Source organism: Ammospiza nelsoni, chromosome 27, assembly GCF_027579445.1.
Source record: "Ammospiza nelsoni isolate bAmmNel1 chromosome 27, bAmmNel1.pri, whole genome shotgun sequence".
Classification (NCBI taxonomy): domain Eukaryota; kingdom Metazoa; phylum Chordata; class Aves; order Passeriformes; family Passerellidae; genus Ammospiza; species Ammospiza nelsoni.
In genome coordinates, this window is record NC_080659.1 from 6,578,591 (window position 1) to 6,605,971 (window position 27,381).

General features: G+C 65.5%; 3 protein-coding genes across 4 annotated transcripts; 1 reads left to right on the forward strand and 2 right to left on the reverse strand.

Annotated features, from left to right (window-relative positions):
• Window positions 1-697: 697 nt before the first annotated feature.
• ANO8 (anoctamin 8) lies at window positions 698-11,828 on the reverse strand. The gene is made up of 18 exons (XM_059489978.1): window positions 11,726-11,828; window positions 8,793-8,903; window positions 8,094-8,226; window positions 7,881-8,019; window positions 7,543-7,639; window positions 7,037-7,153; window positions 6,761-6,888; window positions 6,245-6,406; window positions 5,625-5,777; window positions 5,309-5,435; window positions 5,175-5,230; window positions 4,600-4,674; window positions 4,265-4,408; window positions 3,059-3,712; window positions 2,632-2,823; window positions 2,254-2,385; window positions 1,714-1,824; window positions 698-1,394 (listed from the first exon to the last, which is right to left on the reverse strand). Exons 1-18 carry the CDS (start codon window positions 11,826-11,828, stop codon window positions 732-734), a joined length of 3,297 nt encoding a protein of 1,098 aa, XP_059345961.1. The 3' UTR covers window positions 698-731.
• A 1,882-nt stretch (window positions 11,829-13,710) lies between these two features.
• On the forward strand, window positions 13,711-17,405 carry GTPBP3 (GTP binding protein 3, mitochondrial). The gene is made up of 9 exons (XM_059489608.1): window positions 13,711-13,796; window positions 14,134-14,435; window positions 14,605-14,691; window positions 14,986-15,188; window positions 15,327-15,399; window positions 15,748-15,891; window positions 16,035-16,200; window positions 16,288-16,563; window positions 17,122-17,405. Exons 1-9 carry the CDS (start codon window positions 13,711-13,713, stop codon window positions 17,354-17,356), a joined length of 1,572 nt encoding a protein of 523 aa, XP_059345591.1. The 3' UTR covers window positions 17,357-17,405.
• A 1,122-nt stretch (window positions 17,406-18,527) lies between these two features.
• Window positions 18,528-21,083, reverse strand: PLVAP (plasmalemma vesicle associated protein). Of its 2 annotated transcripts, none has more exons than XM_059489727.1 (6): window positions 20,699-21,083; window positions 20,264-20,342; window positions 19,439-20,031; window positions 19,062-19,182; window positions 18,821-18,896; window positions 18,528-18,730 (listed from the first exon to the last, which is right to left on the reverse strand). In XM_059489727.1, the coding sequence occupies exons 1-6, from the start codon at window positions 21,074-21,076 to the stop codon at window positions 18,724-18,726; spliced, it is 1,254 nt and encodes a 417-aa protein (XP_059345710.1). In that variant the 5' UTR covers window positions 21,077-21,083; the 3' UTR covers window positions 18,528-18,723. The 2 variants fall into 2 exon arrangements, with proteins under 2 accessions (XP_059345710.1, XP_059345709.1); XM_059489726.1 differs by having other exon boundaries at window positions 18,821-18,899.
• Window positions 21,084-27,381: the final 6,298 nt, after the last annotated feature.

Below are 27,381 nucleotides of genomic sequence, written 5' to 3' on the forward strand. Positions count from 1 at the left end.
CTGAATCGGGCTCGTCCCGGGGATCCCGGGAATTCCGGGAGCGGGATGTGGCTCCCGGGGATCCAAAGGCTGGAGCGCGGCGTCTCTGGAGGAAACGGAGTATGGGAGAGTTTGGGATGCTCCAAAAACCGGGATAACTGCCCCCGGTTCCCGTGGAAACCGGGATAACTGCCCCCGGTGAGCCTAGGAAGTTTCAGGATGCTCCAGCCGCACCGGGATGTTCCGGCCGCACCGGGATAACTCGCGCCGTGCCCCCGGTACCGGGATTCGCCGCCCCGTCGCTCTCAGGCCTCCCCCGCCGTCCCCCCGCGGCTCCCGGGGCGGTGGCGGCGGCTTCGCGCGGCGGGGCCGGGGGGACCCGGGGGGGCACAGCCCGGGGGACCGGGGGGACACGGGGGGACACAGCCCGGGGGAGCGGGGGGACACGGCGGGGACACGCAGCACAGAGCACCGGAGCGGAGCGCGGCGCTGGCGGCCCCCGGGCCGGCCCCGCGGGCGAGCGGCGGCGAGAGGCTCCCGACGGCCACGGCCGCGCGCAGCAGGGACCGGGCGGCTCCCGTAGCCGCCGGAACCGCCGGAGCCCCGCTCAGAACCGGGCACCGCCGCCCTCCTGCTCCTCCGCCCGGTTCTCCGGCTCCCCGTGCGCTCGGAGCCCCGCTCAGAGCCGGGCACCGCCGCTCTCCTCCCCCGCCCGGCTCCTCCCGATCCCCCGGAACCCCCGGAGCCCCCGGTCAGAGCCGGGCACCGCTGCCCTCCTCCTCCGCCCGGTTCTCCGCTTCCTCCCGCGCCCCTTCCTCGTTGAGATGCGACTTCCCGGGCCCCGCGTCCGCCGAGGGCCCCGCGCGGGGCTGCGGGGACGCTCCGGCCGCGCCCCCGTTGGCACCGAGCCCTTCGGACTTGCCGAAATTAAAGAGCTTGCCGGGGTTGAAGGGCTTGGTGGGCGACTGCACCTTCTCGGTGCCCGCGTCCCGCTTAGTCTCGGGCGATTTGAGGAATTTGAAGCTCAGGAACCCCGGCAATTTGTTCTCGCTGCCCGTGGGCGACTGCGGCGACCTGGCGGTGGCGGTGCCGGCCGCGCCGGTGCCCCCGGACAGGAACTTGCCCTGCAGGGGGATGATCTGCTTCAGCTTCATCACGTTGTTGGTGGCCAGCAGCGAGCTGGGCCGCTTGGGTTTGTCGGGGCCGTGCGCGGAGGAGCCGCCGGAGCTTTTCCCCTTGGCCTGGCCCTTGTCGTGCGCCGGGTCCTGCCCGGTGTCCCCGGCCTTGGCGGCCTCGTCGCGGGCGGGGTCGCGGTCGCGGCGCGCCTGGAGCTCGGCGTGGCGCTGCCGCTCCTCCTCCTCGCGCTTGCGGCGCTGCTGCTGCTGGAAATGGTGCTGGGCCTGCCGCTCGTGCTTCTGGGGACAGCGACAGGGGACATCGAGGGGACACCGGGACAGCGAGGGGGCACCAGGACATGGAGGGGACACTGGGCATGGGGACATCGAGGAGGACACCAGGCATGGGAACACAACAAGGGACACATCTAGGGGACATCAGGGACACATTGAGGGGCACATTCAGGGGACGCTGGGCTTGGGGACACTTCAGGGAGGTCACAGGGGCATCTGGGGGAGGCCATCGGCCATGGGGACACCTCTGGGAGCCCAGTGGTGCTGGGGACACTTTGGGGACACCTTGGGGACACCTTGGGGATGCTACCCCAGCAGGACCCACCTTGAAGGCCTCACGGCGCTGGTACTCCAGCTTGGCCATCTCTTCGGCCACCCAGGCGGGAATGTCGGGAATGGCCACCTGGATCACGTACTTGAGGAGCAGGGCAAAGTGCTGTGGACACGGGGACAGGGGGACACGGGGACACACCTCAGTATTCCTGGCACTCCTGAAATCCCATCCTTCCATCCCAAAATCCACCCCTTCCATCCCAAAATTTGGAATTTCCGCCCCAAAATCTGGCCCAGTGTCCAGGGAATTAATTAATTAATTGTCCAGGGATCTGAATACCCAAGGCTGTCGGTACCCAAGGCTGTGAGTACCCCAGAATTTGAATACCCAGGGATTTGAGTACCCAGGGATTTCTGGCTCATCCAGCCCAGCACTTACCTGGCCATCCCCACCCTCGGCCATCACCTCCCTGAGCCGTGACCCAGCCTGGGCACCCCAAACCCCACTGAGGTGACCCTGGGGTGATCCCAGCCCTGATTGGGGTGACCCCAGCCCCCATTGGGGTGACCCCAGCCCCGCTGCCCCCGGTACCTCGAGCACCACGACGCAGACGATGGCGGCCTGGGGGCTGAGCCCCGGGAAGAGGCGCTGCAGCTGCCCGCACTGAGCGATCAGGTAGCAGTTAACCATGATGGCCAGGATGCCCATGGCCTCCATCACCTTCTGCAGGACACGGTTGAGGCATTAATTAAGGGTGGTTTTGATTAATTTGTTAATTAGTGTGGTGGTTAATGGGGATCACACTGAGCTGATGCTGTCCCCGCTGTCCCCGTGTCCCTTGTCCCACCTGCCAGTAGCCAATGCTGTCCCCATGTTCCAATGTCCCCATGTCCCCTGTCCCACCTGCCAGTGGCTGATGCTGTCCTTGCTGTCCCCATGTCCCAATGTCCCCACTGTCCCCTGTCCCACCTGCCAGTGGCCGATGCTGGCCACGCGCTGCCCGAAGGGTCTCTGCAGGCCCGTGCAGAGCTTGAAGGCGTCGCTGCGGATCTCCAGGACGTTGTTGAGCAGCGCGCAGGCAGCCGCCAGCGGGAAGGCCGAGGAGAACAGCACCACGTAGCCAAACTGGATGAACATCTCCTGGTAGTCCTGGAAGGTGTCCTGAGGGGACAGCGGGGACACCGCACAGGTCACCGGGGGCTCCAGGGTGGCTCTTGATGGGACACCTCAGGAACGGACACTCTGGGAGGCCACCAGACACAAGGACACCTCAGGGGCCCCATGGGACACCTGGGGAATCCTGATGGCCACAGGGACACCTCAGAGAGCCCCAGAACACCTTGGGGAACCCAAGAGGTCCAGGGACAAGGGGACAAAGGGGACAGAAGCCACCCACCTCATACTTCTTCATGCAGCTCTCCACCTCAGCCTGGGTCAGCTGCGTGGAGTAATCCTCCTCGGGGGGATCGATCCACGAGGCGCGGTTGCGCTTCCTCCCTTCCTCCTCGCCCTCCTCCTCCTCCCTCCTCCTCCTCCTCGCCAGCACCGCCGGCTCCGCCGCCCTGCCGGGGCTGCCGGGCTGCGCTTCGGCCTCCTCCTCCTCTTCGCAGAGCTCGAACACGGCCGCGGGGTCCATGCCCTTCTCCACCATGGTGGGGCTGCCCTCCTCCAGGAAGGGCTCGTCCTCGGTGCCGGCGGGCTCGGCGCGGCGCTCGGCGCGCTCGATGAAGCTCACCTTCTTCAGCTTCAGCCCGCAGTCCAGCGCGCTCTCCTCCTCCGAGTCCGAGCCGCGCCGCTCTTCCTCCGCTGCCGCCTCCTCCTCCTCCTCCTCGGGCACGCCGCAGCCGCCGTTCAGGCATTTCTTCTCGCCGCGCTCCGCAGGGCCGTGCGGGGGCGGCCGCGGGGCGAGCAGGCGGAGCAGGGCCCGCCCGAGCTCCCGCAGGCTCCGCACGCTCAGCTCGCCGCGCCGGAGCCGCCGGTACAGGTGCGGCTGCGACACCTCCCGCACGTTCTGCAGGAACTGCCGCGTGATCAGCAGCGTGGCCAGCATCTGCGGGGACACGCGGGACGCGGCGTCACCTCCCCACGCCAATGGCCGGGGAATGTCCCCACGGCCTGGCCCCGCGGGGTTCCTGGCGCTCCTGTGCTGTCCCTGCTCCTGATGTCCCCACAGTGTCCCTGCTCCTCCCTGTTGTCCCTACAATGTCCCTGCTCCCCTTGTGGTGTCTCTGCTTCCCTTGTGCTGTCCCCGCTCCTGATGTCTCCGCAGTGTCCCTGCTCTTCTTGCGGTCTCCTCGCGCTGTCCCTGATCCTCTCTGCTGTCCCCGTGGTGTCCCCACCCCTCTGTGTCACCCCCCACAGTGTCCCCTCTGCTGTGACCCCCGCCCACCGCTGACACCCCCATGGGGCGGGGCCGCAGCAGCGCCACCGCCCCCCTGAGTTGGCTGGGGACACCTGTGTCCCCTGGGTGTCCCCTGAGTGTCCCCTGGGAGCCCCCTGGATGTCCCATGAGTGTCCCCTGGGTGTCCCCTGGGTGTCCCCTGGGTCCCCTGGGTGTGCCCTGGGTGTCCCCTGGGTCCCCTGGGTGTCCCCGCGCTCCTACTTTGGATACTCCCAGGGTCCAGCAAAAGCGCAGGAGGCGCCTGAGGAAGATGAGGGACAGGTGGAGGTGGAGGAGGATGGAGGGGAGCAGAGCCTCCCGGAGCTGCCGCGCGAGGCTCTGCGACAGGGACAGGATGAGCAGGAGCTGCGGAAGGGACACAAAAGGGACACAAAAGGGACAACACGGCGACACCACACAGGGACAGAGACACGCCGTGAGCCGCGCTGGGCGGGGACACAGGCGGGGACAGCGGAGGGATGCGGTGGTGGTAGAGGCGGTGGAGGGGTGTTGGGGACACTGTGGGGACATCGGCCCCGCTGGCAGGGTCCCCTCACCTCCTTGAGGCGCTCCATGTCCTTGAGGTAGAATCCGATGTAGAAAAGGCTCAGGTAGGAATTGACGAACTGGAACTGGCGGCGACAGCAGGGTGGCACTTCGGTCACCTCGGTGTCCCCTCAGTGCTGGCTGAGACCTTCTGCTTCCCTCCATGTCCCCTCTGTGACATCTCCAGCCCCAGCTGTCACCTCTGCAGCTGCCAGGACCCCTCCGGTCCCCTCTGTCCCTCCAGGACCTCTCTGGTCCCCTCTGTCCCTCACCAAGAGCCACTGGGACCCCCCAGTGCCCTCTGTCCCCTCTGTCCCCTCAGCAAGAGCTGCCAGGACCTCTCCAGTCCCTCCCACTCCCCCGTGTCCGTGATCCTGGCCCCCTCCAGTCCCCTGGTGTCTCCTCCGTGCCCCCATGTCCCTGTGTGCCCCTGTGTCCCCCATGTCCCCAGTGTCTCCAATGTCCCCGTGCCCCCATGTCCCCCCATGTTCCCATGTCCCCCAGTGTCCCCAATGTCCCCGTGTCCCAATCTCCCCTCAGTGTCACCCCAGTGTCCCAGTGTCCCTGTGTCCCCGTGTCCCCTCACCAGAACCATTTTGATGATGAGGTGTTTCTCGTAGGCGCTCTGCAGCCGATAATTCTCTGCAGGGCACAGGGTGAGTCAGGGGGGCCCGGGGATCCCAGGGCCACCCCAGGGCCACCACAGGGTCCCCAGCGCACCCATGTCATTGAGCCACAAGGCCACTTTCTTGTAGAGCTCGTCACAGGTGGTGACAATGACAGCCAGGATGATTTTGGGCAGGAAGCGAAGGATGCGCGGCAGCTCCTGGATGCTGAGCACCAACTCCTGTGGGGACAGGGACAAGGTGGGGACAGGGATGGGACAGGGACAGGGATGGCACAGGGAGACAATCAGGGCCAGGATCAGGACCGGAGCAGGACCAGGAGCAGGAGCAGCACCAGCAGCAGGAGCAGTGTCACTGTCACTGTCCCCAGAGCAGTGCCACTGTCACTGTCCCCAGGGCCGGTGCCACACCTGGAGCTGGAAGCAGCCGAGCATGAGGAGGAAGACGACGGTGAGGCAGGCCAGGCAGACGGGGAGGCTGACGAGGCTCTGGAACAGGAGGCGCTTCCAGGGCGGGTAATAGAACTCCTCAGCACTGGTCACCGGGCTGATCCGCTTGGTGCCCTGTGGGCACGGCCCGTGGCACACACAGGGGACAGGGACAGCGACAGGGAGCCATGGCACACCCACGGGGACAGGGACAGGGACCCACGGGGCACTCACAGGGACAGGGACAGGAACAGGGACAGGGAGACATGGGGCACCCACGGGCACAGGGACAGGAACCCCTGGGCACCCACAGGGACAGGGACCCCACAGCACCAGGGACCCACGGCCCATGGCACACACAGGGACAGGGACCCCACAGATCCTGGCACCCCACAGCTCCAGGCACTCCACAGATGCAGAAACCCCTGATGGGACCATGGGGCTGGTGGCTGAGCCCCCCTCAGGATGGGATCTGGGGACCTTCCTGAGGAATGGGATACCCCAAAAGGGATGGGATCCCCCAAGGAATGGGACCCCCAGAAGGGACAGGACCCCAAGGAATGGGGCCCCAGAAGGGAGGGGACCCCGTGCTGGTGTCTGACCCGGAACTGGGGCCGCGGCTCCTCCAGGGACTCTGCGGGGGTGTCCAGCGTCCCCCACTTGTAGGCGAACTCGGCGCCACGGCGCTTCCACTCCTCCAGGAACAACGTGGCCCAGATGACGTTGAAGATGGCAAAGACCACGCAGGAGATGTCCTGGCTGGTCTGGGGGACAGACGGCACCAACTGCACCGGGGTTGGTCCCCTCCCCGCCCCCACAGCCCCCAAATGCAGCCCTGGGGCATTGGGAGTTCCCCCAGCCCCGAGGGAATGGATGGGGTGGGGCATTGAGGGAAAAGGAGGAAGGAATCCATCAGGGATGGGGGGAAAACCCCACAAGGAGGGATGGAAAACCTCAAGGAAGGATGGAAACTCTCAAGAAGAGTTGGTAAACCCCAAGGAGGGATGAAAACCCTTAAAAGAGTGTGGAAACCCTCACAGAAGGATGGGAACCCCAAGTGGGGATGGAAACCCCCCAGGAAGGTTGGGAAGCCCCCAGAGTGGCCCCAGAGGCTCCACCTGGTCGCTGTCGGTGAAGGTGTAGAGGATGGAGCCGAACACGGCCGGGTACACCATGGCCGAGGTGTAGAAGCCCAGCCAGGCGAAGTACATGGCGATCTTCACCCCAAAATAGTCACAGATGTCATCTGGGCAGGACACAGGGGACATCAGTGGGGCCGGGACCCCAAAACTCCACTGGAGTCACCCCAAAGCTCACTGAAGGGCTAGGGCCCTACAAACCCTCCTGAGGTGACCCCAAACCCTCCGAGCCCCACAAAGCGCCCCCGGTCTCACCGAGGGGCTGCGCCTCGCACACCGCCTGCACCCAGGACTTCATCAGGCGCTTGAGGATCCTCTGCTCGTGCAGCGGGAACAGCTGCTGGATCACCCCCCGTGCGGCCAGCTCCGGGACTGCCACGGGGACACGGCGTCAGCGACAGCGGGGACACGGGGACACGGCCCGGGGTCCCCACTGCCGCCCCGAGGGGCCCTGGGGGGGCGGGAGTAGGGGTGGGGACAGTGGGGACAGCTCTGTGCCCACCAGGATCCTACAGACCCCGCCCCAGGGATGGGGACAATGGGGACAGGGGGTCATGGACAGTGGGGACACGGCCCGGGATCCCCACTGCCACTCCGTGTGGCCCTGGGGTGGTGGGGCTGGCACAGGGACAATGGGGACGGTGGCACGTGGGAGCTCCGTGCCACAGGGACAGTGCCACCAGGTGCCACCAGGTGCCACACGTGGCAGTGTCAGCAGTGTCACTGGCTGCCATGGCACTGTCACCGGGTGCCACACTCACTGATGGGCTGGCCCTCCAGGAAGTGGATGTTGTGCAGGGACTCGCCCTGCTTGGCCCGCAGGTTCTCCAGCCAATAGCGGATGATGCTCTGCCTCTCCTGCGGGGGACACGCTGCCATTGGCCCTGGCCTGTCCCTGTCCCCAGTGCCAGGGGTGCCTGTATCCTCACCCAGCCTCCCCAGATCCCCATATCCTCTATCCCCATATCCCAACACCCCCATATCCCTGGATTCCCGTTGTTCTGTACCCACTATCCCTGTGCCCCACATCCGGGTATCCCATATCCCCTTATCCCACATCCCGTACCCCCACACCCCGTTCCCCACACCCCGTCCCCACCTGGGAGCTGAAGAAGCCGAGCTCGTTGTCGATGTTCTCGTAGATGAAATCCTCCTCGCAGGAGAAGCCGCGGGTGCCGCCCCCGAACTCCGCCTTCACCGGCTTGCGCAGCCCCAGCTCGTCCGCCCCGCGCAGCAAGCTGGGGGCAGCGTGGGGACAGTGTTGGGACAGTGCTGGGGACATGCTGGAGACATGCCGGGGACGGGCACGCACCTCTCGTAGGTGGCGGTGAGGAAGAAGGCGTAGACGCGCGTGTGCCGGTGGTGCCGCACCTGCACGATCAGCTCGGGGATGCCCAGGCGGATGTGGTTCAGCAGCCACAGCAGCGTGTGGTCATCCGTGCTGTCTGCGGGGACAGCGCCGTGTGTCCTGCCCCGTGTCACCGGCCCGGTGCCCATCCTGCCACGTGTCCCTCATCCCTGTTCCGGTGCCCTTCCATCCCTGTGTCCCTCACCCCACTCCTGATCCTGCCATGTGTCCCTATCCCAGTCCTCATCCCTCCAGGTGTCCCTCATCCTTGTTCCCATCCTGTCACGTGTCCCTGTCCCGGTCCCCATCCATCCACACATTCCCTATCCCTTCCCACGTCCCCACCCCTCCCTGCATCCCCAATACTGCCCCATCCCACGTCCCACCCCAATCCCACATCCCCAATCCCCCAATTCCCCAATCCCCCAATTCCCCATCCCCTCTGCCTCCTCCCGGGATCTTCCTACCATCCCCACCCGCTCCTGCCCCGGCTATCCCGGTTTTCCTGGCCACATCCCAATCCTGGTTTTCCCGATCACATCCCGATCCCGGTTTTCCCGGCCCCACCCCAATCCCGGTTTTCCTGGCCACATCCTGATCCCAGTTTTCCCAGTCCCACCCCGCCCCTATCCCGGTTTCCCCGGTTTCCCGGCCCGTTCCTACCCGGGAATGTCATCAGCACGTCGCAGTTCTCCGTGGGCACCGTTTTCATCCAGGCCTTGTGGGACATGATGTAGCGCCCGGCCTGGAGCAGCCGCTTCCCGAAGAGTTTATCTGCGGGGGAGGCCGGGCAGGGATCAACCCCCGCGGGCAGCGGATCCCAGAGCGCCCCGGAGCCCCGGGCTGGCACCGGGACGCGTCCCCGCCTGTCCCCAGCCCGGCCGCGGCACGGGGCACGGCGGTGCCACCGCCCTGGCATCGGGTTTCTCCTGCGGCAGCTCCCAAAATCGGCCCCGACAGCTGCGGGGAGGAGCCGCCAGCGCGCCCCGCCACCCCCGGCGGTGGCCAATGTCGCGGGGTGTCCCCTCGGAGCGTCCTCAAGGGCTCTCACCTCCTTCCGGAGCCCGGGCACGGAAAAGCGCAGCAAAAACGGGGATGGGGAAAAGCAGCCGGTCTCCATGGAAACCGCGCCGCCGCGCCGGGCTGCGGTGGGGACGGTCCCCAAAGCACCCCCGGGTGCGGTGGCACCGAGGGGACACGGCCGCAGCCCCGCCCCGGGGTGGCCGCGCCGCTGGGACGCGCTGTCCCCGTGCCCGGTGTCCCCAAAGCGCCGCCCGGGGAGGGTGGGGACGGGGAGGGATCCCAAAAATCCACCCGGCGCTGGCAGGGAGGGAGGGAGACGGTGGGGACCCCGCTTGTCGCTTCCCTGCCTGTGTCCCCTCCTCGGCCCGGGATGTGGCGGCGCCCCGGGGCTGGGAAGGGCTCGGGGTGCCGGAAACCGCCCGGGAAAACAGGAAATGCCAGAGCTGATGATGCCAGGAAGGCACCCCAAAACCGGGCACCTCTGTGGGACCCCCAAACCCCGGAACCTCTGTGGGACCTCTCCAAACCCGGGAACCTCTGCTGGGACCACCCCCAAACCCGGGCACCTCTGTGGGACCCCCAAACCCGGGAACCTCTGCTGGGACCCCCCAAACTCTGCGCCCTGACGGGCTCTGAAAGGCTCCGCTGTCCCCGAGCCGAGGGTGGCTCTTGAGGACGGCGCCAGGATGCCACCCCCGCTGTGGCACCGGTCCGGCAGGCTGGGCACGGCCGTGTCCTGCCCTGGAGTGCGGGGGTGCCAGGCTGTGCGGGTAAGGGGGTGCCAGGGTTTGGGGGTAAGGGGGTGCCAGGCCGTGGGGCAATGGGGTGCCAGGCTGCTGGGCGATTGAGGTTTAGGGGTGCTCGGGTATTGGGGTGCCAGGGCGTTGGGGGGGCTGGGGTGCCCGGGTGTGGGGATGTTGGGGTATCGGGGTGCTGTGGTATTAGGGGTCTGGGATGTTGGGGTGTTGGGATGCCAGGGTATCAAGTTATTGGGTGCCAGGGTGCTGAGGTGTTGGGGTGCCAGATTTTTGAGGTGCCAGGCTGTTCGGGTGTTGGGGTGTCTGGGTGTTGGGGTGTCTGGGTGTTGGGGTGCCAGGCGGTTGATGTTTCTGGGTGCAGGGGTACCAGGGTATTACAGTGCAGGGCTCTTGGGGGTGACAGGGATGGGATGCCAGGGTGTCAGGGTACTGGGGTGCAGGGATGCCCGAGTGCCAGGGTGATGGGGTATCAGGATGCCAAGGTGCCAGGGTGTTGGGGTGCCTGGGTGTTGGGGTATCAGGATGCAGGGGTGCTGGGGGGCGGAGGTATTGGGGTACCAGGGTGTTGGGGCGTCAGGCTTTGGGGATGTTGGGGTACCAGGGTGTTGGGGTACAGGTGCATGGTGGTGAGGTGCAGAGGTAGCTGGGTGTTGGGGTATTGGGGTGCCAGACTCTCAGGGTGCCAGTGTTTTAGGGTGCCCGTGTTTTAGGGTGCCAGGCCATGGGGATATCAGGCTGCGGGGCTGTCAGTGTGCCCGGTGGGCACGGGGCACTGGCGGCGGTGGCCGAGCCACCCTGGCCGGGCAGCCGGGTGACGCCGGCAGGCTGAGCTCACCCACCCTGCATTATTTATGTCCTGCCCGCAGCGGTGCCACCCGGCGCGGGTGGCGGCTGCGGGGCCACTGCCACCCGCGTGGGGCAGTGCCCACCCCGGGGGCACAGACCCAGGCCGGGGGGGGCTTTCCGTGCCCAAGCTCATGGAAAAGGGGGGGTCCCCTGCACCCCCAGGCAGGCTGAGCTTGGGGGGTGACCGCCACCCTCACCCCGCTGTCCCCGCGGCCCCTCCCGACACGCGGTGCCACCACCGAGGTGGCCCCGAGGGCTCGGCGGGGCCGGCGCGCCGTGTGCCACCCCCCGGGTCCCCCCGCTTGTCCCCGTTTGTCGCCGGCCGTGCCGCTCACCTTGGCTCCCGGGCTAAGGTCACCGGAGCTGCGGCGTGGCGGGCACCGAGCGGTGTCCCGGGGGGCACGAAGTGGGTCACCCACCGCCGGCAGGAGCCCCGCTCGGTGCCGCAGCTGCCACCAGGCCCCGCCAGCCCCCCCCGCCGCGGGGACCCCGATCCGGGGATGTCACCTGGCCCCGCGCCACGCGGGGGAGGGGACCCCAAGGCCGGCGTGGGGACAGCGACACAAAGGCTGCGAGCTGCGCCACCCCCCTGTCGTGCTGGGGGGGGCACGGGCCTGGCAAGGGGGGGTGGCGGGGGCAAAACGCCTTCCCGGGATGGGGGGGACACGGGGGGTGTCACCGGTAGGGGGGGGGACACGGCGTCGGCTGCCAGCGCCATCCCGGGGGGGCTCGGGGCTGTCCGGAATGGGGGGAAAGGTGACAAAAAACCCTCCGAGAGCCACAGAAGCCCCCCGCAATGAGGCGGGACCCGCCCCGGCGGGGGGGCTCGGAGCCGTGCCGGTACCGGGGGGATGCTCAGAGCTCCGGTACCGGCAGCCCCGACCCCCCCACCGCCTCCCGGCCCGCATCCGCAGCGAGCCGCATCCCGGCCCCCCCCGAGCCCCCCCCGCACCCCCCGGTTCCCCGTACCCAGCACTCCGGAGGGCGCCGCCGGTTCCGCTCGCTCCTCCGCGACCGGGCCCCGCCGGGGCCGCTCTCCGTCCTGCGCCGCGGCCGCCGCCGCTTCGGGCATGGTGCGGGGCTCGGCGGCGGCGGCGGGGCCGGTGCATGGGGCCGCCGGGGCCGCCGGGGCCGCCGCTGCCGCCGCCGCTGCGGCCGGGAGGAGGGACAAAGGCGGCCGCGGCGGAGCGGAGCGCGGAGCCGCCGCCGCTCCCGGTACGCTCCGGTTGGCCGCGGCTCCCGGCCACGCGTGTCCGGCCGCGCCCCGCGGGGGGGTCCCGGGGGGAGCGCGGGGGGCGGCTCGGAACGGGGGTGGCACCGGTGGCGCCCCCGCGGTGTCCCCGGTGTGCCCCGAGGTGTCCCCCCCCCACCTCCCCACATCGCCCCCCTCGCCGTGCTCGGCCTGTCCCCAGCGGTGTCCCCAAGTGTCACCGCCCCGTGCCCCCGGTGCCCCCCCGTGCCCCCTCAGTGCCCCCCCCGCCCGGTGAGGCGGCTCCCGGTAACTCGAGCGGGGTGAGCGCTGCCCGGTGACATTTGGGGTGACCCCCCCCGCCCAGAGCGGCCGCCCCAGCGCTGGGGATCCCCCCAAAGTCCCACAAAGCCCCCCAGAGCCCCCCCAAAGCCACTCCGAACCGGGGGTCCCGCCCAGCCCGGCCGCTCGGAGCCCCCCGGGATGCGGGACTTGGGCCCGGTGCCAGCCCGGCTGCCCGGTGCCACCGGGAGACGTCCCCGAGCTGTCACCTCGGCTGGCACGGGGGGGGCGGGAGCCGCTGCCAGGCCCGGGACTGGGGGGGCACGGGGGGGGCACGGGGTCACCGGGGCCGTGCGGGCTGTCCCAGTCCATCCCAGTCCATCCCAGTCCATCCGTGCCTCTATCCCCCCTGGAAGACAAGCCCAGATTTTGGGAATTGGAATAGTGACAGGACTAATAATAATAATAATAATAATAATTATGGTGATGATGATGATATCTAATTAACAACAGTAACAATAATATCTAATTAATAATAATATAAAGAATAAAATATACACTATCTAAATTATTATTATAATTACCATTATCATTATCATTACCATTATCATTATCGTTATCATTATTTAACCACAAGAAGAAGTAAAATATATTGGTTTAATCTACAAGATGGCGAGAAGACAAGTCAAAGGTTAAAACCAAGCAAAAAAATGTCTAAATGCAAAGAAATATTTTAAGCTAAACCCTTATAAATCTGCATGAGCCTCTGTAATGGAGTCTATAGAAAATATGGTTTAAGTTAAATAAATATACATATATTTTATATATTTTTATATTTATATAAAAATTATATATATTTAATACAAAACCACTACTATACTATATTAAATATATATTATTTATATACATAAAATATATTAAATGTATATTATTTATTTGCACAAAACTATATATTCAATATATTTCTATTTCTATTTCTGCTTATTTTTATGTTTATATTTATGTTTATATTAATTTCACTTAAAACATGTTCTCTACAGACTGATCCTTTACAGGGCGTACCTGCATATTCATATCAATAAATAGAAATAAAAATTAATTAATTAAAAATATAAAAATAGAAATATCAAGCAAATAGCCAAGCACCTCAGCGCCGGATTTTATCTCTTAATAAAATTTATAAATTTTTAGACTTTCTTTCAATATAAATAGATATCAAATATTACAATAATTTAAATAATGTTTCTCACTGGGACCGGGCGGAACCGCGGGGTTCGCGCGGCTTCACCAGGGTGCCGTGATCTTTGCGTACTAACCAATCAGAAACCGTGTTTCACGGTTAGCCCCGCCCCTCAATGTGTCTTGACCAATAGCGTGCGTTAATGGGCGGAGGCGCTGAGGCCGGTGCGGCAGCTTTGCAAGTTATTAACCAATCAGAAGCAGAATTACCGTTATGACCAAGCCCCCTCGGTAGGTTTGACCAATGGCGTGCGGTGGTGGGCGGGGCCAGGCGGGCGCGGGGAGGGCAGCGATGGCGCTGAGCGGGGCCATGAGGGCGGCGAGGGGCAGGTGAGGGGACAGGGGGGGTCAGAGGGACAGAGGGGACAGGGAGGGGACACGGGGACAGGGAGGACACCGCTGGTGCCTGTGGGATGCGCGGGTACGGGAGTGGGTGAGCCGGGGTTTGGGCGTACCTGGGGAGGGGGCACACGTGCAGAAGGGTCCCAGCTGGGGAGGGGTCTCACCTGGAAAAGGGGGTGCATGGGGAGGGGTCTCACCTGGGGAGGGAACACCTGAGGTCAGCACACACCTGGGGAGGGGTCTCATCCCCACGGGGCTGGGGACACGGGGGTCGCGCCCCCTCCGTGCCCACCGGGGGTGCCCATAATGCCCCCCCATCCCCCAGGTGTGCGCGGGCACTGAGCTCGGCGGTGCCACCCGCGGCGGGCACAGGTGCCACCCGGGGCACAGGTGACACCAGAGGCACAGGTGCCACCCGGGGCACAGGTGACACCATCTTCGCGCTGTCCTCGGCGCCGGGGCGCTCCGGCGTGGCCGTGATCCGGGCCAGCGGGCCGGGCAGCGGGGCCGCCCTGCGCAGCCTCACCGGGACCCCCGAGCCCCCGCCCCGGGTCATGGCCCTGCGGCGCATCCGGGACCCCCAGACCGCCGAGAGCCTGGACAGGGGGCTCGTGGTGTGGTTCCCAGGTGGGGACATAGGTCTGGGGACATGGGGCTGGGGTCGGGGGGTATGAATTGGGGTTTGGGGACACAGATGTGGGGTTGGGGACACGGGGTAGGGGTCGGGGGGCATGAACTGGGGTTTGGGGGCGGGGGTTGGCAGCCGGGGTGCCCACCCAGCCCCGTGTGCCCGCAGGGCCGCACAGCTTCACCGGGGAGGACTGCGCCGAGCTGCACGTGCACGGGGGGCCCGCCGTGGTCAGCGGGGTGCTGCGGGCCCTGGGTGAGCCCTGATCCCAACCTGACCCTATTCCAGCCCTTCCCCATCCTATGCCATCTCTCCTGCCCCTTTCCCAGCCCTCCCGATCCTTTCCCTCTTCCCCTTTGGATGCCGGGTGATCCTCTCCGTCCCTCCTCCCCTTTCGCTCTGGGATCTCAAGGATTCAGCTCGATCATCCCGTGTCCCATTTCCCCCTGTACCCTTTCCCCTTTCCTTTGGGATCCCGGAGGTTCCTCCTGCTCCCCCACCCCATTTCCCGGGCCCCCCTCCATCCCGCCATGCCCGGTGTCCCCCCAGGCCGTTTGCCGGGGCTGCGTCCGGCCGAGCCGGGCGAGTTCACCCGCCGGGCGTTTGCCCACGGCAAGCTGGACCTGACGGCGGCCGAGGGGCTGCGGGACCTCATCGGGGCCGAGACGGAGGCGCAGCGGCGCCAGGCGCTCCGGCAGATGGAGGGCGACCTGGGCCGGCTCTACCAGCGCTGGAGCCACGCCCTCACCCAGGTGGGGCTCACCTGCGGGGCCGCCCATCCCTTCCCAGTGGCCACCCAGCCCTCCCGGATACCACCCAGCCCTCCCCAGTGGCCGCCGAGCCCTCCCCGGTGGCCGGCAGCTCGGGGCTGATTCCCACCCCAATGGCAGGCACTCGCCCACCTGGAGGCCTACATCGACTTCAGCGAGGATGACAACGTGGAGGAAGAGGTTCTGACCCAAGGTGAGCCCCTGCTGTCCCCATGTCATGGCTGTGTCCCCATGGTGGCACACTGGGAATGGGGACAAGAGGGGGCTTGTCCCATCCAGCCACTCCAGGTCCTTGTTTGTCCCCATGACTGGGACTTGGGGTCTTCTGCCCCGTTTTTTTATCCCAAATTTAGGGGTCAGGACTCAGGGTCTGTTCCAGTGTTTTATCCCAGATTTCAGGCTTAGGACCTGGGGTCTCTCCTGGTGTTTTTCCCCAGTCTGGGGCTCGGGCCCCGCTGTCCCCAGCCGGACTGTCCCTGCAGTGTCCCTGCTGTGTCCCCGCCGTGTCCCCAGCCGGGCTGACCCCTCCGTGTCCCCGCAGTTCGTGTCACCGTGCGGGCGCTGCTGCAGGAGCTCCGGGGCCACCTGCGGGACGGGCGCCGGGGGGAGCTGCTGCGGGAGGGGGTCCGGGCCGTCATCGCCGGCCCCCCCAACGTGGGCAAGAGCAGCCTGCTCAACCTGCTCTGTGAGTGGGGCTCGGGGAAAAGGGAGCGTTCCGGACCTCCAGAGGGAGCCATTCCCACTGTGCGCAGGCCATCGTGTCACCCACGGGCGCGGAGGGGTTGGGATCATTCCCAGATCCCCCTGGAGCTTTCCCGCTGTCCCCAGGTCGGCGCCCGGCCGCCATCGTGTCCTCCACGGCGGGCACCACGCGGGACGTGCTGGAGGTGGCCCTGGACATCGGGGGGTACCCGCTGGTGCTCAGTGACACCGCGGGGCTGCGCCAGGCCACCGACCCCGTGGAGCGCGAGGGGGTGGCCCGGGCACGCGACCGGTGAGCTCTGGGGACTTTGGGGAGGCTTTTGGGGGGGGTCCCCACAGCTCAGCCCAGAAGATGACATCGCCCTGTGTGTGTCCTCAGGTTGTGCCAGGCTGACCTGGTGCTGGCAGTGCTGGATGCCACCTCGGTGTCACCCACGCCGGTGGCTCTGGAGGCGGCGCTGGCAGCGCTGGAGCCGCCCCTGGGCACCCCCTGCGTGCTGGTGCTCAACAAGGCTGACCTGCTGGGGGGGCACAGGGGGTCCCCGAGTGCCACTGGTGCCCAGGGACAGGGACCACCTGCCACCCTGCTGTCCTGCAAGACGGGTGAGGGGCTGGAGGCGCTGCTGGAGCTGCTGACACAGCAGCTGGCACAGCTGTGAGTCCGGGGGGATCCCAAACCCTCGTCCTGGTTTTTGGGGCTGGCTGATCCCCCTTTCCCTGGCTGGTCCCCCTTTCTCTGGCTAATCCCCTTTTCCTTTCCTGATCCCCTTTCCCTGCCTGATCCTCTTTTCCATGCCCTATGTCCTTTCCATGCCTGATCCCTTTCCCATGCCCAATCCCTTTCCCATTCCTTATCCCATTTCCCTGCCCAATCCCCTTTCCCATTTCCGATCTGGTTTTACATTCCTTATCCCCTTTCCATGCCCGATCCCTTTCCCGTTTCCCATCCCCTTCCCCATTCCTGATCCCCTTTTCCATTCCCGTTTCCAATCCCTTTCTCAATCCCTTTCCCATTCCTGATCCCTTTCCCATTTCCAATCCCCATTCCCAATCCCCATTCCCAATCCCTTTCCCGATCCCATTCCCTTTCCCGTTATCCAATCCCCATTTCCATTCCCAATCCCCATTCCCAATCCCTTTCCCGATCCTGTTCCCAATCCCCATTCCCGTTCCCAATCCCCATTCCCAATCCTGTTCCCAATCCCTTTTCCAGGTGCGGGGATCCCCTCCTAGGCTCTCCCAGCCTGACTCAGAGCAGGCACAGCCGCCACCTCGGGGCGTGCGCGGCGGCCCTGGAGCGCTTTGGGGACCTTGGGGACAGCGGGGACCTGGCGGTGGCGGCCGAGCAACTGCGGGTGGCGCGTCGGGAGCTGGGCAGGATCACCGGGCACGTGGGCGCCGAGGACATCCTGGATATCATTTTTAGGGATTTTTGTGTTGGGAAGTGACGGTGGCACTCCATGGTGTGGGATGTTACCAGGATTAAACTGTGGTGCCTTTGGTGGTTTTGCTGTTGTCCCCTCGCTGGTGACCGTGTTTGGGAGTGTGTCCTGAGCCCCAAATGTGGGAAAAACCCCCGGAAAAAGTCCCAGTTCCTGGCCAGGGGGACAAACAAGGAGCAGGAGCAGAAAAGCCACCCCCGGTGTCCCTGTCTGGGGTGTCCCCATCCCCAGTGTGACATGGGGCACATCCCTGTGCCCCCCGACCCCAAGGATTTAGCGTGGGGGGTTTGGGAACCCCTGGGATCCCTCCCAGTCCACGGAATTCCCCCAAGCCGTGGCAGATGTGGGGTCTTGCTGGTGCTCTGCCACCCCAAAAACGGTGGCATCTCCTGGGGACACCCCTGTGCCACCCCCCTGTGCCACCACCCAGCCAGGAGCTCGGGAAGCACCTGGTGCTCCGAGATTATCCATGGAGGAATTCCAGGAAATCCTCTGGCAGTGCCTGAGGCCCCTCTGGACCTTCAGGGACAGTGAGACTTTGTCACCTTTGTCACCACGGTCCCACCCTGGGGCTGGGCAGGAGGTGGGGGGGGAGGTGGCATCGCCATCCTTGGAGGGGTGGCAGGAGGTGGCAGTGCCCTTCTCCCAGCACGGACACGGCTCGGGGGACACTTGGGATGGGGAAAGGGACAAGGGACACTCCGGGAGGCCTTGGTGGCGCCTGGCGTGCGGGCAGGGGCGGCGGGGCAGGAAAAGGATTTTCCACAGGAAACGCAGCCGTAAATCCCGGGAATAAATCCTGGGAATAAATCCCTGCTCCGCTCCGGGAGGGGCGGGGGGACAAGGGCAGCACGGTCCCTCGTCCTTTGGGGACAAGGACATCCCTGTGCTGCATCCTCTGGGGACAAGGTCGTCCTTGTGCATTTCCCACCCCTCTCTGCAGAGCTGGGATGGAACTCCCCCTCCAAAAATTCCCAATTTTTCCATGGATTTCCACCCACACAAGCGGCAAGTTGTCTCCAAATTTGGGGCCGGGGAACAAGTACACCGCCGTCCTTCATTCTTGGGGGACAAGGACGTCACTGTCCCTCATCCTTGGGCATTTCCCACCCCTCTGTGTGGAATTCCCGCTCCCAAAATTCCCAGTTTTTCCATGGATTTCCATCCACACAAAACAGCAAGTTGTCCCCAGATTCGGGGCCGGCTGTTGTCCCGCTCCAGCCGAAAGGCAGGGATACATCTGAGGGGACATGTGGGGTGGGCTTGGGGACACGGGGACAAAGGGAGGGTGGCTCTGGGGCAGGGGTTGCCATCCGTGCTGCGGGAAGCACCTCCTGGGCGGCTCTCCTGGTTTTCCGTGGGATTTTCCAGCGTTATCCGCTGTGGGAAAAGTGGGATCAGGTCGGGGGCAGCTCCAGGAGCACTGGGTGCCCCGGGGAGGGTGGCCCGGTGTCACCTCTGTCCCCTCACCTGGCGTTCTTCAGGGTGGCCGTGTACTGCTCCATCAGCTGCAGCATCTGCTGGAGCTCCACCGGGTTCTGCATTCCTGCTGGGATCGGGATGGGATCCATGGGATTGGGATGGGATACATGGGATGGTTTCCATGCCATGGGATGGTATCCATGGGGTTGGGATGGGATGCATGGGATGGGGTGGGCACCCAGAGGACAAGGTGACTCCCCAGCCTGTCCCCAGTCCCCCCGGGACTCACCCATGGTGCCCAGCGTGGCCGGGTTCTTCAGGAGCTCCATGTAGGCGCCTGTGCCAGGGAAGGAGCTCGAGCGGGCGGCGCTGCCTGGCCCCCGCGAGCCCGGCAGGTCCAGGTGGGACATCTGGGGGGAAAGTGGGCACTGCTCAGGGGTGGCAGTGCTCAGGGGTGGCAGTGCTCAGGGGTGGCACCGCCCCCAGCAGGAAATTCCCACATAAACAAAATCCCGGTGTCAGGAAGGAAAATCCCAGTGCAGAGGTGCCTGTGCCCATGTCCCCATGGGAGTCCCCATGTCCCCAGTGCCCAAATGTCCCATGTCCCCGTGTTCCCGTGTTCCCATGTCCCCATGTCCCCATGTCCCCAGTGCGCCATGTCCCCACCTTGGTTCCCATGCAGACCCCGAGCTGCTGCCGTAGCGACTCCTCCATCGCCGCCGCCGCCTTCCTCTTCTCCTCCAGCTCCTTCCCCACCTTCTCCTTGTCTGCCTGCAGCCTCTTCCTCTCCTCCTCGCCGTCCTTCTGGAGCTTCTCCAGCCCCTGGATCCTCTGCTGCAGCTGCTGCGTGTCGCGGGAGCAGTTGTGGCGGCACTGCTGCACGCTCAGCTCGCAGCTGCTCCTCCACACGAAGAGCGAGTCGCGCTCCTTCTGCCGCCGCAGCAGCTCCTCCACGCGCTCCCGGATCTGCCCCAGCTCCTTCTCGGCCTCTTTGCACTGGTATTGCTTGGCCAGATCCAAAACCCTCAGGATCTTCTCGCTCACGTCGCTCTGCAGGGAGCTGCAGCGATGTTTGTGCACATCCAGCTCCATCCTGCTCAGGTCGCCCTCGGTCCTGGCACTCTGCAGGTCCTGCTGGCACTTGTCCTTCTCCTGGGTCACTTTGGTCAGCTCGGCCTGGCTCTGCTGCCTGCTGCCCTCCAGGGTTCTCTTGGACAAGCTGGCCTGGTCCAGCTGCCGCTGCAGCTGCAGCTTCTCAGCTTGAGGGGAGTTGGGGGACAGGGTTTGGCTCTGGGGGATTTGGGATCCGGGGGTTTGGGTCCCCCCAGGTGCCACCCCGTGGCTTGGGGTGACGCCTCTGCCTGGGGCTGGTCATGTGGGGGTGCTGGGGGTGCCCAGGAGATTGGGGAGGGAGAATTGGGGGTCCCCAAGGAGTAGGAAGGGGATACTGGGGGTCCCCAGGGGTTTTTTGGGGCTGGGGGTGTCTCTTACCGGTGCAGGTGTTGTTGATGAGGGTGGTGATCACCTGGCACTCTTTCAGCCTCAGCTGCTGGAACAGGAGCTCCCGCAGCTGCACGGGAGGAAGAGGAGGAAGAGAGGGGTCAGAGAATCCCAAAAGGACCCCCCGGCATCTCCTCGTGGGCTCTGGGAGAGCTCCAGGGCAACGGGAGGAAGAGGAGGAGGAGGAGAGGGGTCAGATCATCCCAAAAGGATCCCCAGGCACCACTTCAGGGGCTCTGAGAGAGCTCCAGGGAGGAAGAGGAGGAGAAGGAAGAGAACGCCAAGATTGGGACCCCCTTGACCAAAATCCCCTCGCACTTTCTGGGGTCCCCTCGCTGTCACCACCCGCAGGGACGAGGAGGCGACAGCAGCGTCACCTGCAGGCGGTGCCACCCTCCCGCGGGATTCCCAGGAGCCCGGGCTCACCTGCGGGATGCTGCTGGAGGCCTGGCTGCTGTTGCACTTCTCCAGCTCCCTCTGCGCCTTCAGCGCCATCCCCTGCACCTTGTCCCTGTCCTTCAGGGTGGCGTTGAGCGTGCGGCTCAGGTTGGCATTGGTGGCACCCAGGGCGACAATCCTGCGGTAGTGGCTCTGCACCTGCTCCTCCAGCAGCCTCAGGTGGGTGTCGGTGCCCGCCTGGGCGTTCCCGTACACCATGAAGAGCACGAGCCCCAGGATGATCAGGAATTGGATCAGCGAGGTGAAAAGGAAAATGTATTTGAGGTAAAAGCCGCAGTCGCGCTTCGGCATCGCCTCCTTGTGCTCCAGCCCGAACTTGGCCATGGCGAAGCTGCTCTTCTCCATCCTCGCTGCCGCTCTGGCCGCCCCACCCCGTGGGGACTGCGCTTTTCAGGGGGGCCGCGCCGGGGCGGGGCTGCTCCCGCCGCCGTGTTTATATCCCAGGATTTAATATTTCCTCCTGCCGGGCTCCTTCCTGCCGTGCCGGATGCTCCCGGGGACCCGCCGGGTTATCAGGGCACAGCTTCTGCTGGGCTTGTTGTTCCTGAAGTGTGGAAAGGAAAAAAAAAAAGGAAATTTCATTCCCTCCATCCCATTTCGGTGGCTGGCATGCCCCTGGAATTGTCTGCAATTGTCTCCTGCCCCAAAATTCCCACTCCCGGCGTGGGAATTGCAGGGAATTCAATCCCACTGGGTGATCTGGGCCCTGGGGTTGTTCCTGGAGTGGAGGGGAAAAAAAAGGGGATTTCATTCCCTCCATCCCATTTCGGTGCCTGGCGCGCCCCTGGAATTGTCTGGAATTGTCTCCTGCCCCAAAATTCCCACTCCTGGCACGGGAATTCCGGAGAATTTGATCCCGCCGGGTGATCGGGGCGCAGCTTCTCCTGGGATTGTTGCTCCTGGAGTGGAGAGGGGGGAAAAAAAGTGGGAATCCATTCCTTGCAATGCATTTCAGTGCCCGGCGCATCCCTGGAATTTCCTCCCGCACCAAAATCACGGGATTTGATTCGATCCCATCCCATTTCGGTGTCCTGCGCTCCTGGAATTGCCTGGACTTTGCCTGGAATTGTTTGGAATTGCCTGGAATTGATTAGAATTGTCGGGAATTGCCTCCCGCCCCAAAATTCCCACCCCTGGCGTGGGAATTGCAGCCCTGATCCCGCCGAGAGTGCCGGGCGGGACCCCGAGGGTGGCACGGGGGTGGCACACGGGGACAGCTCGGGTGGCACCGAGTGAGGCAGGGACGAAGCCCCCGTGGGAAGGCAGGGCAGGGACAGGGACAGGGACCGGGAGCAGCTCTGCCGTGGCTTCCCAGCATCCTTGGGTGCACTTTGAAGAGGGTTTCCAGGAAAGTTGGATTTTCCTGCGGCCGCATCCTGTGCAAAGGGCAGCGACGCATCCGGGCCCCCCCAACCCCGAGCCCCCCGAGCCGCCGGGAGGAGACAGAGGAGACATCCCAGTGTCCCGCCCCCTCCCCGAGCCCCCCGTTCCCTCAAGGGATGCCCCCCGAGCCGCCGGGAGGAGACAGAGGTGACATCCCGGTGTCCCCGTGAGCCATTCCCAGCGGAGGATCCCAAATCCCAAACTTGGGTGGGGCCAGAGCGGCCCCCCAGCCCTGAGAGGGTTCGGGATGGGGAGGGGAACTGGGAACGGCATCCCCGAACTGGGAACGGCATCCCCGAACTGGGAACAAAGTTCCCAAACTGGGAACAGCATTCCCACGGTGTGGGGATGGGTTAATCAGGGCGGGGGTTAATTGGAGGGGTTAATTTGGGAATGGGAGGGATATGTGGCGTCCTGGGAGGCTGCGAGGAGCCCTCGGGATGGGATCCGGCATGGGGCATCCCAAAGGTGACACCGGCGACTCGGGGGCGCGGGTGGCAGTGTCCCCTCGGGGGGATCCAGGGATGGCGGTGTCCCCCCTCGGGGGTGGCACTGTCCCCGCGGGTGACTCACTGTTATTTGCAGCTCAGGAAAAGGAAGCGGCGGTAGCTGAGAATGGCTCCGGCAGCGACACCGGCCGGGCCATCGCAGACACTTCCCGGTCCCCGAGGGACGCGGGGCAGCCAGGGCAGGAAACAGCCACCGGCCAGGGGTCAGCGCCCGGGGCGCCCCGCGGTTCGGCCCCCCCGAACCCCCCGGAACCCCTCGGAACACCCCGGGGACCCCCCCGGAACCCCCCGGGCGTCCTGCGGGGCTGGGGGATCGCGACATCCCCACGGGATGGGGACAGGGGGACAGTGGCCGTAGCCAGGACCTCGACACCCCCAGACGCCTGGTTTGAGGTGGCACTGAGGGACAAAGAGCAGTGTCTCCCGCTTCAGCCATGCCACCCCAAACTCCACCCTTTTCCCTGCGCTCAGTCCCCTCCATGTCCCCAAGGCCGCCCCGACCCGCAGGGACCCGCAGGGAGCGGGATCGGGGTGGGGACACGGTGACAACCCCTGCTCTGCCACTCCCGGCTGGGCGGGGCCACCGTGGCGGCGATGTCCCCGTGAGGGGACAGACACTGGGGGTGGCCCCATGACAGGGTGTGGCTCTGAGTCCCCCAGTCCCTCCTCGGGGTGTTTTGGGGTTCGGGATAGAGGAAATCCCTGGAGTTTAGGGGCACGTTTGGGTTTGGGGAGGGGGCAGTTGGGGTCAGAGGAGCAGGGGACAGCGAGCTGGTGGCACAGGGACATGTTCTGGTGAGCAGCGCAGCTTTTATTGCCCAATCTCCCCCAAATCCCCCAGATTCGAGCTGTTCCCGGGTTCACATCCATCATTCCGTGGATGTGGCCGGAGCTCCCGGAGGGGATTCCAGGGAGATCCGTGCCCGGGATGAGCCAAAACTGCCCCAAAAAGCTGAGAAGGGACCCCCCTGTCCCCTGTCTGGCTGCGATGGGGACACGGCAGGAGTGGGACACGGGATGGTGGCACAAAGGGGTCGGGATTGGGATCGGGATCGGGGTCGGGACCAGGATCAGGATTGGGATCAGGACATGGGATGAGATCAGGACCCAATGGGGCCAGGAATCACAGTGGGATCAGGGATCAATGGCATCAGGACATGGGATGCGATCAGGGATTGATGGGATCAGGGATCAGTGGGATCAGGGAATCAATGGGATCAGGGATCAATGGATCAATGGCATCAGGACCCAATGGGATCAGGGGATCAATGGAATCAGGACCCGTGTCCCACCCCCAGGGCTCCCGCGCTGCGCTGGCGGCTCCGGGGCCGAGCCAGCCCCGCAGGTGGCAGCGCTGGGGACATCACGGCACCGGGGATGTGGCCGAGGGGGCTGCGGGACCTCAGCCCTTCCTGCAAGGGGAGGGACGGGGAGTGAGTCCCGCACGGGTCCTGCTGCCCCGGGGACGCGGCGACAAGGGCGGTGAAGCCGCCGCTCCTTGCTGCCCCTCCTCCCGGGGGTGTCCCCTCCTCCCGGGGGTGTCCCCTCCTCCCGGGGGTGTCCCCTCTTCCCAGGATGTCCCCCCGTGCGGGATTTCCCAGTCCGTGGGTTGTGACACCTTCCTGGGTTGTCCCATTCCCGGATTGTCCCCCTCCCCGAGCTGTCCCCCCTCTCCGGGCTGTCCCCCTCGGTCTGTTCCCCTCTCAGAATTGTCCCCTCGGGCTGTCCCCCCCTGTCCGGGCTCTCCCCCCTCCCCGGGTCCCCCCAAGTACCGCTGGCCCGGGGAACACCTGCGCCCGCTGCCTCTGTCCCGGCCCCGCCGCCGCAGCATCTCCAGCTCGGCCGCGTAGTCCCGGCTGTGGGGACAGCGGTGACACATTGGGGGGTGGCCCTGACCCCGGCTGGGGACACGGGGGTCCCCAGGGGGAGGAGGGACAGGACAGGGCGTCTCTAAAAGGGGACAGGGACAGGGAAAGGGAGGAGCAGACTGGGGGGACACATGAGGGGGTCTCCATGAGGAGGGAGGGACAGGACAGGGTGTCACAAGGGTGGGGGTGTGGCTGCTCTGGGGGTGGCCCACCCTGAGGACGGTGACGAGGACCTTAGAGGGGGATGTCCCCGCGGGACAGAGGGATGATCCCGGGGGACAGGGGATGTCCCCGAGGGACAGGGGTGTCACCAAGGACCAGGGCCCTTACAGGCTGTCCTGCAGCTCCCTCTGTCGCGCCTCGCAGCGCTCCCGGCGCTCCCGCTGCTCCTCCAGCGCCTCCTGCAGCCGCCCCCGCAGCTCCCGCGCCTGCTCCGCGCCCCGCGCCACCTCCTCTGGGGACAGCGGCGACACCGGTGTCACCCCAGGGCGGAGCGCAGCCCCCTCGGGCCGGGCTCCCCGCGGGGGGACAGAGCTCACCTTGCAGCGCCACTTTGTCACCGGCCAGCTGCTCCCGCTCGCGCCGCAGCGCCACCAGCTCGTCCCCCAGCGCGGTGACATTGGCCTCCAGCCTGGCCTGGGGACAGGGGACCCGTGGGGACAGCCGTGAGCAGTGTCCTCTCCACCCCTCCGCCACTCTCGACTCTTCTTCTGCTGCCAGAGCCCTCCTGCTCCTCTGCCTCACTGCCACCCCTGTCCCCAAACTGTCCCCACGCTCCTGGTGGCCTTGGGTCCTCCACTCATCCTCCTCCAAAGGTGGGGTACATGGATTTGAGGACAATCCCTCTGCCCTGGAGGGACGGCTCATCCTGAGGGTGGGGAGCACAGGAGAGCCCCGGGTCACCCACGTCCCCAAGTGTCCCCCTACTCCTGGTGGCCTTGGGTGCCTGTCCCCCTCCCATCACGTCCCTCAAAGCGTTGGGGATGTGGCTTTGGGGACAATCCCTCCTTCCTGAAGTGGCACTCCTCCTGGGGGAGCTGTGGCCTGTCCCAGCAGGCCGAGGTCAGCCCTCGGGTGCCACCGGTGGTGCCAGGGAGGGGACAGGAGCTCTCCAAGAGGCTGCCCAGCCCTGCCCGGCTCCCGGCGCCAGCCCCGGGAAACGGGGACATTTTCCAGCCTCTCCGGGCCATTGTTCAGCCGGATGAGCCCGAGAGGGGCGGCGGGACCCGGCTCTTCCTCTGGGCCCTTTCCCGGCTGCGACCACAGCTAAAAATACCCGGGAAGGACAAACCCAGGAGCTGCGGCCCCGTCGCTGCCTCGGGACCCGGTAATTACCGGGATGGAGCCGAGAACAGCGGCCCTGCCGGGAGCGGGACAGGCGGGATGGGCCGGGAGCCGCCAGGGCTCGGGTTTGGGGCGTCCCTGCAGGGAGGTGGCGGCTGTGCCCCACCAGGATGGAGTCGGGAGCATCTTTTTGGGGTGCTCTCTTTTTGGGGTGTCCCTGCAGGGAGGTGGCGGCTGTGCCCCCCAGGTGGCTGTGCCTGTGTCCCAGCTCACCCTCCTGGCTGGAACTGGGAATTCTCCCAGGGATGGAGCAGCCTCCGGGCTTGGCCGCTGGACAGGGAGGGAGGGACGAGGGACACTGCTGAGGAGACAGGATGTTGTCCCCAACCACTTTCCATCCCAAAGTGACCAAACACCTCCTTGTCCCCATCCCTCTGGCCACCTACTGGGACTGGAGACAGGTGTGAGGGGCTACTGAGAGAACAGGGAGTGTTGTCCCCGTCCCATTTTCCATCCTAAAGTGACCAAGCCCTTCCTTGTACCCATCTCCCTGCCACCTTAGGGGACAGGGGACACTGCTGTGGGGACATGGGGTGCAGTCCCCATCCTCTTTGCCACTCCAAAGCGACCAAACCCCTCCTAGTCCCCATTCCTCCGGCCACCTGTGGAGACAGCGGACGCTGCTGAAGGGACAGGGAGTGTTGTCCCCATCCCATTTTCCACCCTCAAGTGACCAAACCCCTCCTTGTCCCCATCCCTGCCACCTACCGCCCGCTGGCGGCAGGACACGAGGCTGGCATTGTCCCTGCTGCTGTCGCCCCGTGCCCGCGCCAGCTCCCGGCGCAGCGCGTCCCCGTCGCTCCGCAGCCGCTCCCGGTGCCGCTCCAGCTCGGCCAGGCGCGCCCCGAGCTCCCGGCTCTCGTTGGCCGCCCGATCCCGGCAGCCGCGCAGCTTCCCCAGCGCCTCGGAGCGCCACAGCAGCAGCGCCACCGCCACTGTCACCGCCGCCACCAGCAGCAGCAGCGCCGCGCACAGCGCCAGCACCTTCAGCGTGGCCCGGGGCACCGCGGGGTCCATGGCGGGGGACAGCGGGAACAGGCGGGGGCCAGAGGGGACAGGAGGGCACAGAGGAGACAGGAGGGAACAGACGGGGACGGAAGGACCCGCTCCGGCCGTGGCCGTGCCGGGATGTGGCAGTGGCACTGCTGGCGACACCGTAATTGTCGCGCGCGCGTGGGCCGAGGTTTGTGGCAGGTCAGGGCCCAGAATAGGTTTTTGTTTGTGCTGGACAGGGGACAGGGCTCTGCCCTAGCCGCGGGGACAAGCTGGGGTGGCCTCGGTGACCGCTGGGACGCTGAGGTTCCCATCTGTCTCCAGCACGGAGCTCTGTGTCCCCTGCAGCGAGAGCGAGACAGGTTTGGCCAGGGCTTATTGGAAATGGGTTAAAAAATGAGGATTTGTGGAATGGCTGCGGCTCAAGGCAGCGTTGGCATGTCCCTGTCCCCCGTCCCTGTCCCCATCCCCTGTCCCCTCCCTACCCGTGGTGGCCAGAGGTGAATGGTCACTCCGGGATGTCCCCATGGAGCTGCGACAGAGGGACCCATAC

What these genes read in the sequence shown, in the direction of transcription:
- PLVAP (XM_059489726.1), bottom strand. Translation starts at nt 21,076, where the DNA reads ATGGAGAAGAGCAGCTTCGCCATGGCCAAGTTCGGGCTGGAGCACAAG. An exon ending in CCTCCAGCAGCATCCCGCAG is followed by an intron (nt 20,343 to 20,698) that starts GTGAGCCCGGGC and finishes CCTCCCGTGCAG; the next exon opens with CTGCGGGAGCTCCTGTTCCA. An exon ending in GGGTCTGCATGGGAACCAAG is followed by an intron (nt 19,183 to 19,438) that starts GTGGGGACATGG and finishes CTTTCCCCCCAG; the next exon opens with ATGTCCCACCTGGACCTGCC.
- GTPBP3 (XM_059489608.1), top strand. Translation starts at nt 13,711, where the DNA reads ATGGCGTGCGGTGGTGGGCGGGGCCAGGCGGGCGCGGGGAGGGCAGCG. An exon ending in ATGAGGGCGGCGAGGGGCAG is followed by an intron (nt 13,797 to 14,133) that starts GTGAGGGGACAG and finishes CCCATCCCCCAG; the next exon opens with GTGTGCGCGGGCACTGAGCT. An exon ending in ACACAGCAGCTGGCACAGCT is followed by an intron (nt 16,564 to 17,121) that starts GTGAGTCCGGGG and finishes TCCCTTTTCCAG; the next exon opens with GTGCGGGGATCCCCTCCTAG.
- ANO8 (XM_059489978.1), bottom strand. Translation starts at nt 11,828, where the DNA reads ATGCCCGAAGCGGCGGCGGCCGCGGCGCAGGACGGAGAGCGGCCCCGG. An exon ending in AGCCGCGGCCCCAGTTCCGG is followed by an intron (nt 5,778 to 6,244) that starts GTCAGACACCAG and finishes CCGTGCCCACAG; the next exon opens with GGCACCAAGCGGATCAGCCC. An exon ending in TCTGCGTCGTGGTGCTCGAG is followed by an intron (nt 1,825 to 2,253) that starts GTACCGGGGGCA and finishes CCGTGTCCACAG; the next exon opens with CACTTTGCCCTGCTCCTCAA.